Source organism: Rhincodon typus, chromosome 35 (genome assembly GCF_021869965.1).
Source record: "Rhincodon typus isolate 14 chromosome 35, sRhiTyp1.1, whole genome shotgun sequence".
Lineage (NCBI taxonomy): Eukaryota > Metazoa > Chordata > Chondrichthyes > Orectolobiformes > Rhincodontidae > Rhincodon > Rhincodon typus.
The window spans coordinates 23,979,765-23,992,858 of record NC_063366.1 but is presented as its reverse complement, the minus strand read 5'-3'; the positions used below and the strand labels follow the sequence as shown (position 1 = coordinate 23,992,858).

Genomic DNA, 13,094 nt, shown 5'->3' with positions numbered 1-13,094 from the left:
GAGCTGTTTGGTGACCCACCTGGGGCGGGGCGGGGCAGGGCAGGGGTGATCTGGATCTGGGTCGAACGGTGCTGAGCAGCTGGAGAACAGAGAAGGCAAGCCAGCCCCCAATTGCCCTCCGCCTCGGCTAAGAAGAGAGAGGCTGTGAAGTGGGCTGGGCAGAAAGGCTGAGCTCACCTATGTGTTCAGAGGATATATTGACATCACTGCAGGCTCTTACAAACAAGAAACGAGAGCACGGACCTTCAGGAAGGTCACGGGGCAGATCGGATTTTAACCGCAACTCGACATGCCTGGGCGTCCCCCGATAATCTTTCACACTCCTTAGTTAAGAACCTAACTACTTCTGCCTTAACAACATTTAAACATTCTGCATTCACTGCCCTTTTTGAGGGGGAGGTGCCAGTGTCAGACAAAGTCAGAAATCATACAACACCAGGATACAGTCCAACAGGTTCTACCTGAAAACGCAAGCTTTTGGAGCACTGCTCCTTCATCAGGTGCAGTCAGTTTGGAGCTGCGCTCCGAAAGCTTGCGTTTTCAGGTAAAACCTGTTGGACTGGAACCTGGTGTCGTGTGATTTCTGACTTGGTCCTTTTTGAGGAAGGAAATTGCAAAGACATACACAACCCTGAGAGAAACAGACGTTTTCTTACCTCAGTTTTAAATGGACAAACGCTTGTTTTTAACAGAGGCTCCTCCTAGTTCCAGATTCTGTCAGGAAACATCCTTTCCACAGCCACCTGGTCAAACCCCTCAGGATCAATTGCAATCAGCTTGGACCCTCCTGAATTCTACCGGGCTCAGCCTGTCCAGCTATTCCTCATCAAGCAATCGGCCATTAGTCTGGTAAAACTTTTCCCTGAACGGCTTCCAGCACACGGCCACCTTGTCGCTGTGGGTTGTCCTTTTTGCATTTGAACTGATGACACGAGGCTGGAGCACTCCAGATCCTGTCACCTGCAAAATGCAGAAAGCAGCAGGCACAGAGCTCCCTAATATAAAGGTAATGCACATTCCAGTCGCTCTCCACTGCGCTGTCTCTGGGTATGACCGAGGGAGATTCTCCTCGCTATCTCCAACGGTGGTAAACTCGTGGCAGAATCAGTGCCTGTCTGACCTTACACAGTTTCGGTGCGACTGTGTGATAATTCTACTCGTCACTCAATTGAAACACTACAGAAAACATGTTGGTATTTAATGTGAAAGATGCCAGATGTTTTTATTCCGTAATAAATAATAACGTACAATAAACGTATAACAGGACAAACAGAAGATCAGCTCTTTCTGGTGTGTATGTAACAATGTACTGTGTACAAACTGGCTGTGTGGTTTCTATGTGGAATAGCACTCCTTACATTTCTGAAATCCAGCTCTGGCTGCGGGTTGCATTATCTCCCCTGACAACGCTCATTTTCAGAGAATGATAGAATTCCTACAGCATGCAGAGAGACCATTCGGCCCACTGAATCTGCACCGACCCTCCAAAGAGTATCCCACATAGACCTAGGCTTCCTCCTTATCCCCATAACCCCACATTTACCATGGCTAGTCTGCACATCCCTGGGCACTATGGGACAATTTCCCACAGCCAATCCACCCTAACCTGCACATCCCTGGGCACTATGGGACAATTTCCCATGGCCAGTCCACCCTAACCTGCACATCCCTGGGCACTATGGGACAATTTCCCATGGCCAGTCCACCCTAACCTGCACATCCCTGGGCACTACGGGACCTGTATACCTTTGGACTGTGGGAGGAAACCGGAGCATCCGAAGGAATCCCACGCAGACACGGGGAGAACGTGCCAACTCCACACAGACAGTCGCCTGAGGGTGGGATCGAACATGGGTCCTTGGTGCTGTGAGGCAGCAGTGTTAACCACTGAACCTTTGATTTAGTCCCCAGCCAGGTCTTGCCCATCTTTTTAATTGTTTGATCTTGTCACACTGCCCCCAGGGCGAGTAGGGTGGGTAATTTGGGATGGAATGAGACGGGGCTGTTTTTCTAACGGAGACAAAACTCTGCGTTTGACTCTCACTGGGCAGAGGTGTGGGTGGGCGTTGGAGAATTCCTGATGTTGCCCCCCTTGCCCACGCACGGAGGGGAGACGGGTCACAGAATGACAGAAGGGTAGAGTGCAGGAGGAGGCCCCTCTGCCCGTTGTGTCGGTGCTAGCCAGCTCATCATCGAGTGCTGTTGGCCAGCTTGTTGAGGGCCTGCGAGAGGGCGGTCACAGTGTCGAGGATCCTCTGGCGGTCACCCTGTGCCAGCCGGTCCCCACAGCGCTGGGTGAAGCGATCGGGGTGCCACATAGCCTGCTGCCCCCTCAGGTACCGGCGGTAGGTGCCTGGATCTGAGCGCTCCGCCCCGTGCAGGATCACCGCCACCATCTCCTCCACCGTGCCCCCGGGCATGGGCCACGGGATATCCCCGTAGGTCAGGGGCCGAGAGCCGGCAGAGGCCCGCTCAAAGACGTCGGTGCAAGCGCGCTCATACTGCTCTTTGTGGCTGCGTGCCCGCTCCTCCTGGCGCCTGTGTGCCCGCTCCAGGTAACGCCGGTGTTCTGACTCCAGCTTCTCCTTCTCCTTGCCAGCCTCCTCCCTCTCCGGCGCTCGCTGTCTGCTCCTGGTGCCTGCTCCTCGGGACCTCTTGGCTGCGTACTCCCTCGCCAGGCGCTCAGCCCAGGCATCGTACGTCTGAGGCTCGGCGTCGCCCATGGACAGGTCCTCTGGAAAGGGAGAACCGGTGGGGTGTCAGCACCAGGCAGCCTCCACTGTGTCCACCCGTTTCCCCCTCCGCCCCACACCCCAACATCTCTCCATTTCTAGTGCTCACTGCCAAGGCCTGGGCCTTGTCACCTCCCCACCACCCACGCCCCCCCCCCCCCCCCCCCCCCGGCCCACGCCCACCACTCTAATGTCACATCCCCACCCCACCCCACCCAACCCAACTGAAGAAGAGCCGATACCAACCTGCAGGGCCGAGTGGATCCAACACAGAAGGAGGACAACAGGAGTAAGCAATGGCAGGTATGGAGCATGTACACCCGGGATGTGGGAAGGTTCGGTTCGGGAGATGCTCAGAGGTCAGCGCTGAACTGACCACCCCCCCACCCCAGCCTGGCACAGGCCCATCAGCGAGCGGACAGGAATTGCCGGGAATAAATATACTCAGCAGTCAGGCTGGGGTGGGGTGGTGCGGGAGGCAGAAACCAAGTCATCGTTTGGAGCCTGCGGAGAGCTCCGTAACCTGTAACATTTACTCCCTTCCCCTCCGTCTCCCCCACAGGGTGACAGCATCCAGCCTTTCCTGCTGTGTTTTTGCAGCGTCAGCTGCTGTGGAGCTTGGGTGACGTTTTGAGAAAGGAGGACAGATCATGGTTTTATTATTCTTTAATTTGCTGGGGTCACGTGGACCCCCCTCCTTGAGAATGGCCGCTTACACCTGCTAGTGACCTTCTACGTAGAATGGTAGCTGAGAAATCCAACAGGGAGACTGGTGAGGATGTGGAACTGGCCTGGGGAGTGAGGGTGGTGGGGGAGACTGTCAGGAAACACACAATAAACACATGGGGAAGGCAGTGACAGGGGGTGGTGCTGGCTGGGTGAGATGATGGGTGCTCGAAGGAAGTACAGCCCATAGACTCCACAGCAGACCCTGTGGACAGTGAATATTTGGTAAATCTACAACAATGGGGGATGGGCTAAGGGCACCCACATCTCTGGGATGCTACATTACTCCAGGGCACAGTGAGTAACATCTCTGGGATGCTACATTACTCCAGGGCACAGTGAGTAACATCTCTGGGATGTTACATTACTCCAGGGCACAGTGAGTAACATCTCTGTCTCAGCTTCATGTGGTAACCCCCTAGTCCTGAAGGCACCTTTCCAACAGAGCCAGGCAGATTGATTATCACCTTTGGAATCGCCTCTGAAACAGGGGAAGGGATTCCTAGTGATGCACATGATGGAAGGGAAGCTGGAGGCCCTGGCAGTGCTGTCCCTCGCAGACAGACAGGGCGGTGAAGAAGGTTTTTAGTACGCTTTCCTTTAGTGGTCAGTACATTGAGTATAGGAGTTAGGATGGTCATGTTGGGGTTGTACAGGACATTGGTTAGGGCCACTTTTGGAATATTGTGTTCAGTTCTGGTCTCCCTGCTATAGGAAGGATGTTGTGAAACTTGAAAGGGTTCAGAAAAGATTTACAAGGATGTTGCTGGGGTTGGAGGGTTTGAGCTGCAGGGAGAGGCTGAATAGGCTGGGGCTATTTTCCCTGGAGCGTCGGAGGCTGAGGGGTGACCTTATGGAGGTTTATAAAATCATGAGGGGCATGGATAGGGTGAATAGACAAGGTCTTTTCCCCAGGGTGGGGGAATCCAAACTAGAGGGGCATGGGTTTAAGGTGAGAGGGGAAAGATTTAAAAGGGACCTAAGGGGCAACTTTTTCACACAGAGGGTGGTCCATGTATGGAATGAGCTGCCAGGGGAAGTGGTGGAGGCTGGTACAATTACAACATTTAAAAGGCATCTGGATGGGTATATGAATAGGGAGGGTTTAGAGGGATAGGGGTCAAATGCTGGCAAATGAGACTGGATTTATTTAGGATCTCTGGTCGATATGGACGAGTTGGACTGTATGCTGTATGACTCTGACTGTGCATCACAGTGTGTTCCTGAGCCTTTCCTATCACCGTTCCAATCTCCTGACCTTCATAGCGCCCACATTCGGTGTAGAATTCAGCCTCATATTCAGCAAAGAGCTTCTGGTACCACTCCCTGTCAGCTCGATCCTTCGCTGTATCATTCTCTTCCTTGGCTCCTGGCTGTCGCTGTGATGTTGTAAAGAAACAGTTAGCCAGGGTCGACTTTCTCAATCGCCGGACAATCGACACATGCTCGCTGCACTGTCAATGTAAATATTTCCCCCTATCCCCAGCTGCTGGTGTGCAATTGTCAGCGCTGAGGGTGAAAATTTGCTGCAAGAACTGTAGACCCTGCTGTAAAGTGTGTGTTTGACATGTATGACAAGGGTGTCACTTGCCTGTGTTTTAGACACCCTTCTACACCCGGGATTAACTGGCAGCAGTGTGCAGGCTCGCATGGTTGAGCAATGTGGCAGCACAGCACTGGTCTAGTGACCCCGAGACCGGGATTAAAGGAGGCAGCTCAAATCCCACAGCAGCAGCTGGGCATTGGGGGGGGGAAACAGAAAACATAAGCAGCTGAGTTATTGATGGGTTTCCATACTTTAGGGAAGGAAACCTGCCACTCTTACCCTGCCTGGGCAACATGTGACTCCAGACCCACAGCAATGGAGTCGACTCTTAACTGGGGATTAATCAGGAATGGACAATAAATGCTGGCCGAACCAGCGATTCCTGCACCTCATACGTAAGCAAAGGACTGGGTTGGGGAAAATTACTGCAGGTGCTGGAAACAACACATACCGGAGATCACAGCGGATCAGACTGCATCCATGGAGAGAGAGAGAGAGCAAGCTCACGTTTGGAGTCTAGATGACTCTTGGTTGGGTTTTGCAATGTTCACACTTGTTAAAAAAGCTTAGTGCACATTTCCCTCATTACACGCTAAATTGCCCGTAGTGTTCAGGGATGTGTAGATTGGGTGGGTTATAGGGGGATGGGTCAGGGTGGGATGCTCTGAGGGTCGGTGTGGACTTGTTGGGCCGAATGGCCTGTTTCCACCCTGTAGGGATTCTATGATTCTATGGAAACGGTAACCTGGATATTTATGAATTGAGTCAGAGATAGTGGGAACTGCCGATGCTGGAGAATCTGAGATAACAAGGTGTACAGCTGGATGAACACAGCAGGCCAAGCAGCACCAGAGGAGCAGGAAAGCTGACGTTTCGGGTCTGGACCCTTCTTCAGGAAATTGATGAATTATTTATGAATTGAGTCAGGGAACTGATTGGTGGGATGTTGTTGTCACAGCTTGCCTGGGAATTGGGAACACCATCCGTCACCATCCTGACTGGGAAATATATCTCCGTTCCTTCAACAACGCTGAGTCCAAGTCCTGCAGCTGTTTGAGAAGGTAACGCGCCACCAACTTCTCAAGGAGCAGGCAGAAAATGCTGACCGAGTCGGTGGTACACACGTCCCACTAACAAATAATTAACATAAACCAGAGACAGGAGGCTGGCTTTCCCCAGTGAATCTAACAACCGATGGTTCAGAAGGTCAAAGGCTCAGAACCAGTTCCTCCTGAACGAAAATACTCAAAACCCAAATGGTGCTGGAACGTTGCCAATTTGGAGTGGAGCAATGGGGAAGCCTGGATGTCACAGTTACCTGTTGCGTCTTCATTGACCTGAGCAGGTCTTCTGGAGTGAGTCCGTCCTCATTGAGCACACTCATAGCCGCTGGGCAAGCCCTCCTGAGAGGTATGACCAGATCTTCGTAAACTAGAGAGAAGCAGAGTGGCTGCAGTTAGGCACAAGAGCTCCTCATCAAGATATGGCTCACAGGCAAGCACCTGCTTCCAGCCCTTATAACAGTCAAAGGCAGACTGGAGGCTAAACCAGCAGCTAGCCAAACGTACCTGATAGGGACAGTGTAAAAACAGCTTCACACTATATTTAACCCCGTGTTGTCGCTGCCCTGGGAGTGTTTGATGGGTGGGGGGGAACAGTGTAGAGGAAGCTTTACTCTGTATCTAACCCTGTGCTGTCCCTCTCCTGGGAGTGTTTGATGCGGGGGGGGGATCATCGTAGAGGAAGCTTCACTCTGTATGTAACCCTGTGCTGTCCCTGTCCTGGGAGTGTTTGATGGGGGGGAACATTGTAGAGGAAGCTTCACTCTGTATGTAACCCTGTGCTGTCCCTGTCCTGGGAGTGTTTGATGGGGGGGAATACTGTAGAGAGAGCTTTACTCTGTATGTAACCCTGTGCTGTGCTGTTCCTGTCCTGGGAGTGTTCGACAGAGACACTGTTGAGGGAGCTGTACTTTCCCTTGTAAAGAGTAGAGGGAACTTTACCCTTTCTATTTTGCGCTGTACCCGTTGGCCCTGATGGTGATCTTGTGACGTGCTGCCTTTGCCTGTGCCTTCAGTAAAACCCGAGCCAGGAGGGGAGCCTGCCACTGACCTTTGCCTCCTTTCTTCACCGCCTGGTGGGCAGCCAGGTGCAGCGGGGTGTTCCCCCTCCGGTCCTGGAGCAAAGGGTCTGCTCCGTGTTTCAGGAGCAGCCTCGCGGCGGCATCATCTCGGTGGGCGCAGGCCACGTGCAGCGGGCTGCGGCCCTTGTGCCCCGTGAACGTCACCGACAGGCCGCGGTGCTTGCGTAGGTACGACTTCAACTTCAGCACATTCCCGTCCTCCACGTAGCGCAGCAACCTCTCCTGCTTCCGGGAAACCATGGCGGCAGCGGCAGTGATCCTGGGCGTTAGAACAAATAAAAGGTCAATAAGGCTCCTCGTGGAGCGGGCCGCACGGCGCTAACGACCAGAAACGGGCTCCAGGCAAAACGAGAGAAAGCACGCACATGGTTTGCTTGCGAGGGGAGGAACAGTCCTCCCAGCGGGCTCGAGAATCTCCTTATTCCCTCATGTTTTTAATATCCAGAAACTTCTCTCTGGAACGTACTCAATGACTGACCCACTGAGTCTTTGGAATTCCTGGCCACAGAGAGCTGTGAGGGCAGGGTCCATGTGTACATTTAGTTGGGGAATTGAGGGGAAAGGGCTGGATAGTGGATGTGAGGAATGGCAGGGTAGGCTCAAGGGGCAGAATGGCCTACTCCTGATCCTTTTTCGTATGGTTAAAAACCCAAGGACTCACCAGCCTCTGTGTAAACAAGAATCAGGAGTAATCTCAGAATAAGGGGTCGCCCATTGGAGACAGAGATGGGGAGAAATTTCTTCTCTCCAAGGGGAGTGAATCTGTGGAATTCTTTCCCGCAGTGTGCTGTCGGGGCTGGGTCATTCAGTACATTCAAGTATGATCAGAGAGACGTTTCATCAGCAAGAGAAGTGAGGGGAAAAGGTAGGAAAGTGGGGTTGAGGATGATCAGAGCAGCCATAATCTTACTGAATGGTGGAGCAGACTCGATGGGCTGAATGGCCTACTCCTGCTCCTATTTCTTACGGTCACACTGGACTCGTGAAAGATGGAGTTTTCTGTGAAAACCCTCTCTCTCAGCTCGCTCTCTCCCAACTAAAATGCATAAAAAACCAGGTGCTTTTGCTTGTAGGGGAGGTGATGGCCTAGTGGTATTATCACGAGAGACCCAGATAACGTTCTGGGGACCCGAGTTCGAATCCCACCACAGCAGATGGTGGAATTTGAATTCAATAAAACATCTGGAATTAATGGTTGGCAGACTGAAGGGTAAACCAGCAGCCAGCCAAATAGAACAAAGAACAAAGAAAATTACAGCACAGGAACAGGCCCTTCGGCCCTCCAAGCCTGCACTGATCCAGATCCTCTATCTAAACCTGTCGTCTATTTTCCAAGGATCTGTATTCCTCTGCTCCCTGCCCATTCATGTACCTGTCTAGATACACCTTAAATGACGCTATCGTGCCTGCCTCTACCACCTCCGCTGGCAACGCGTTCCAGGCACCCACCACCCTTCCCATGCATATCTCCCTTAAACTTTTCCCCTCTCACGTTGAAATCGTGACCCCTAGAAATTGAGTCCCCCACTCTGGGAAAAAGCTTCTTGCTATCCACCCTGTCTAAACCTCTCATGATTTTGTAGACCTCAATCAGGTCCCCCCTCAACCTCCGTCTTTCTAATGTAAATAATCCTAATCTACTCAACCTCTCTTCATAGTTAGCGCCCTCCATACCAGGCAACATCCTGGTGAACCTCCTCTGCACCCTCTCCAAAGCATCCACATCCTTTTGGTAATGTGGCGACCAGAACTGTATGCAGTATTCCAAATGTGGTCGAACCAAAGTCCTATACAACTGTAACATGACCTGCCAACTCTTGTACTCAGTACCCCGTCCGATGAATGAAAGCATGCCGTATGCCTTCTTGACCACTCTATCCACCTGCGTTGCCACCTTCAGGGTACAGTGGACCTGAACACCCAGATCTCTCTGTGCATCAATTTTCCCCAGGGCTTTTCCATTTACCACATAGTTCGCTCTTGAATTGGATCTTCCAAAATGCATCACCTCACATTTACCTGGATTGAACTCCATCTGCCATTTCTCCGCCCAACTCTCCAATCTATCTATATTCTGCTGCATTCTCCGACAGTCCCCTTCACTATCTGCTACTCCACCAATCTTAGTGTCATCTGCAAACTTGTTAATCAGACCATCTATACCTTCCTCCAGATCATTTATGTATATCACAAACAACAGTGATCCCAACAAGGATCCCTGTGGAACACCACTGGTCACAGTTCTCCATTTTGAGAAACTCCCTTCCACTACAAATGTACCTGATAGGGACAATGTAGAGACAGCTTTACTCTGTATCTAACCCCATGCTGTAGCTGTCCCAGGAGTGTTTACTGGGGGGTGACTGTGAATCCATTGTCAATTGTTGGGAAAAACCCATCTGGTTCACTAATGCCCTTTAAGGAAGGAAACTGCCACCCTTACCTAGTCTGGCCTACGTGTGACTCCAGACCCACAGCGAAGTGGTTGACTCTTAACTGCCCTCTGGGCAATTAGGGATGGACAATAAATATGACTCAGCCAGCAACACCCACATTCAATGAATAAAACAAATTTTAAAAACCACGCAACAGCAAAATACTAAAATGCCAAAGAAACAAAACCCGAAAGTGCTTGGGAAACTCACTTTCCGTTTCTATTTTAGCTTCAACTATACAACTTCCAAGAAATATCTTCAAAATAAAACCAAAAAAAATCCCAAAGCCTTTTGAGTGATCTATTTACAGAAGGGGAAAGCCCAGATATCACTTCTGCATTACGGATGGACCAATCCTTCAGACCCAGGGCACTCAAAATTAACCTCAACAATGGAAATGCGTTCATACCAACATCTGATTGTTTCTAAGGGGTGATGGGTGGATGCTGTGTGGAGTATGATCAGATTATTAATCCTGGTTTTCCAATGCCTCCGTGGCACCTCCCCTCATTCTGTAATTGCCTCCAGGCTCACAACCCTCCAAATGCGCGGTCCTCTCAGCCTGATCTGTTGGTCATTCTCACACAGCACCACACCACCGTCGGTGGGCATGCCTTCAGATTCCCAGGCAGCGAACTCTAGCTTTGGAATTGCATTTTCCTTGCCTTCCCACCTTACTTTCCTCATCCCAAACCTGCCTCTCTCACCAAACTTCCATCATTGTAATCTAATTTCTCCTTACATGGCAAAGTGACACAGCTTGGTTTCATCTGCTTCCCCCAAATACCCAGGCAGTCCACCAGAACCGAGGGTAACTTGTTTCAATTGATTCCTAGGTGACGGAGTCGTCAGTCCCACATTCAGCTGTTTTTACACAGTCTGACCTACACAGAGGGAAACCAGACTCACAGCCAATTGTTTTGGAGGGAGGTGGCACAGTTAACACTGTAATGGCCCAGACTGAAGTCAATGGGAATTGGGGGGGTGAATGGTCTGCAGGTTGGAGTCATATCTAGCACATAGGAAGATGGTCGTGGTTGTTGGGGGTCAGTCATCCCAGCTCCAGGACATCTCTGCAGGAGTTCCTCAGGGTAGTGTCCGAGGCCCAACCATCTTCAGCTGCTTCATCAATGTCCTTCCGTCCACTGAAAGGTCAGAATTGGGGATGTTCGCCAATGATTGCACAATGTTCAGCACCATTCACAACTCCTCAGATACTGAAGCAGTCCATGTTCAGGTGCAACAAGATCTGGACAATATCCAGGCTTGGGCTGACAAGTGGCAAGTGACATTCACGCCACACAAATGCCAGGCTATGGCCATCTCGAACAAGAGACAATCTAACCACCGCCCCTTGACATTCAATGGTGTTACCATCACTGAATCCCCCACTGTCAACACCCTGGGGGTTATCATTGACCAGAAACTCAACTGGATTCACCATATAAATGCAGTGTCTACCAGAGCAGGCCAGAAGCTGGGAATACTGCGGTGAGTAACTCCCCTCCTGACTCCTCAAAGCCTGTCCCACCATCTACAAGGCACAAGGCAGGAGTGTGATGGAATACTTTGCCCTAGATGGGTGCAGCTTCAAAAAGAAGCTCAACACCAGCTTTATTGGCACCATATTCATAAACAAAAAAGGTAAGGTGATGGCCTAATGGTATCATTGCGAGACTACTAATCCAGAGATCCAGGTAATACTCTGGGGATGCACATTTGAATCCTGCCATGGCAGATGGTGGAATTTAAATCCAATAAAAATCTAGAATCAGGAGTCAAATGATGACCATGAATCCATTGCCAATTGTCAGAAAAGCCCATCTGGTTCACTAATGCCCTTTAGGGAAGGAAACTGCCATCCTTACCTAGTCTGGCCGTCATGTGAGTCCAGACCCACAGCAATGTGGGTGACTCTTAGCTGCCCTCTGGGCAATTAGGGATGGGAAATAAATGCTGCCTAGGCAGCGACACCCACATCCCATGACTGACCAGGAAACGGTTCCTGTCTGGGGAGAGGTGTACATAGAAGGGGATCAGTCTAGGGAGGGGTAACCTGAAGTGCGTCATGCTGGAGTTGGGAGAGGAGTGACTGGAAGTATGTCATGCCTGAGCAGGGTAGGCAAACAGGAAACTGGAAGAACACAGCAAGCCAGGCAGCATCTGGAGGAAAGGAGCAGTCAATGTTTCAGTCATTACCCTTCTTCAGGACTGTGGGGGTAGGGGGAGCTGCAGATAAAATGGGGGCAGGGGGTGGAGGTGGAACGGTGGTGATAGGGAACACTGGTAGCAGGTATGACTTGGTTGGTCCATCAGACCATAAGACAGAGGAGCAGAAATCGGGCCATTCAACCCATTGAGTCTGCTCCACCATTCAATCATGGCTGATAGGTTTGTCAACCCCATTCTCCCCCATCTCCCTGTAACCCTTGATCTCCTTGACAATCAAGAACCTATCCATCTCAGTCTTAAATATACTCAATGACCTGGTCTCCACAGCCTTCTGTGGCAGTGAATTCCATAGATTTACCACTCTCTGGCTGAAGTAGTTTCTCCTTATCTACGATCTAAAGGGTCTTCCCTTTACTCCAAGGCTGTGCCCTCGGGTCCTAGACTCTCCTACCAATGGAAGTATCTTCCCAACATCCACTCTGTCCAGTTTCAATTAGATTCCCCCCTCATCCTTCTAAACTCCATCAAGTGTAGACCCAGAGTCCTCAAACGTTCCTCATATATTAAGCTTTTCATCCCTGGTACCATTCTTGTGAACGTCCTCTGAACTCACTCCAGGGCCAGTACATCTTTCCTGAGATATGGGGCCCAAAACTGCACACAATACTCCAAATGTGGCCTGACCAGAGCCTCAGAAGTATATCCCTGTTTTTATATTCAAATTCTCTCAAAATAAATGCAAACGTTGCAATTGCCTTCCAAACTACTGACTCAACCTGCAAGTTTACCTTGAGAGAAGCCTGGACTAGAACTCCCAAGTCTGGAGTCACATGTAAGCCAGACCTAGTAAGGATGGTCGATGGGAGGGATGAATCTGGTTGGTGGCTGAAAGGGGAGCCGGGGGACATGTGGGAAGGTTATTTGAAATTGGAGAACTCAACGCTGAGTCCTCCAGGCTGTAGGGTGTCCAGGTGGAAGGTGTTGTTCTTCAAATTTGCATTCCGAATCGCTGCGACACTGGAAGAGGCCGAGGATGGATGTCGGAGGGGGAGTGGGACGATGAGTTGAAATGGGTGATGACCAGGAGGTTAGGTTGGCCGTTATGAGCCAGGTGAAGATGCTCGGCGAAACGGTCACCTAGTCTACATTTGGTCTCACCGACATAGAGAAGGCCCACATCGGGAGCACTGAACTCAGTAGACCAGGTTGTGGGAGATGCAGATGAAGCTCTGTCTCACCTGGAAGGGCTGTTTAGGGCCCTGGGTGGAGGTGGTTTGCGGGCAGGTGTTGCATCTTTTACAGTTACAGGGGAAGGTACCGGGTTGGAGTGGTTGGTGGGA

General features: G+C 51.0%; 1 protein-coding gene across 1 annotated transcript; it reads right to left on the bottom strand.

The window, feature by feature from the left end:
• Nucleotides 1–1,801: 1,801 nt before the first annotated feature.
• On the bottom strand, nucleotides 1,802–7,400 carry nfkbil1 (nuclear factor of kappa light polypeptide gene enhancer in B-cells inhibitor-like 1). Its single transcript, XM_020522075.2, has 4 exons — nucleotides 7,117–7,400; nucleotides 6,323–6,435; nucleotides 4,717–4,837; nucleotides 1,802–2,734 (listed from the first exon to the last, which is right to left on the bottom strand). The coding sequence occupies exons 1-4, from the start codon at nucleotides 7,385–7,387 to the stop codon at nucleotides 2,190–2,192; spliced, it is 1,050 nt and encodes a 349-aa protein (XP_020377664.1). The 5' UTR covers nucleotides 7,388–7,400; the 3' UTR covers nucleotides 1,802–2,189.
• Nucleotides 7,401–13,094: the final 5,694 nt, after the last annotated feature.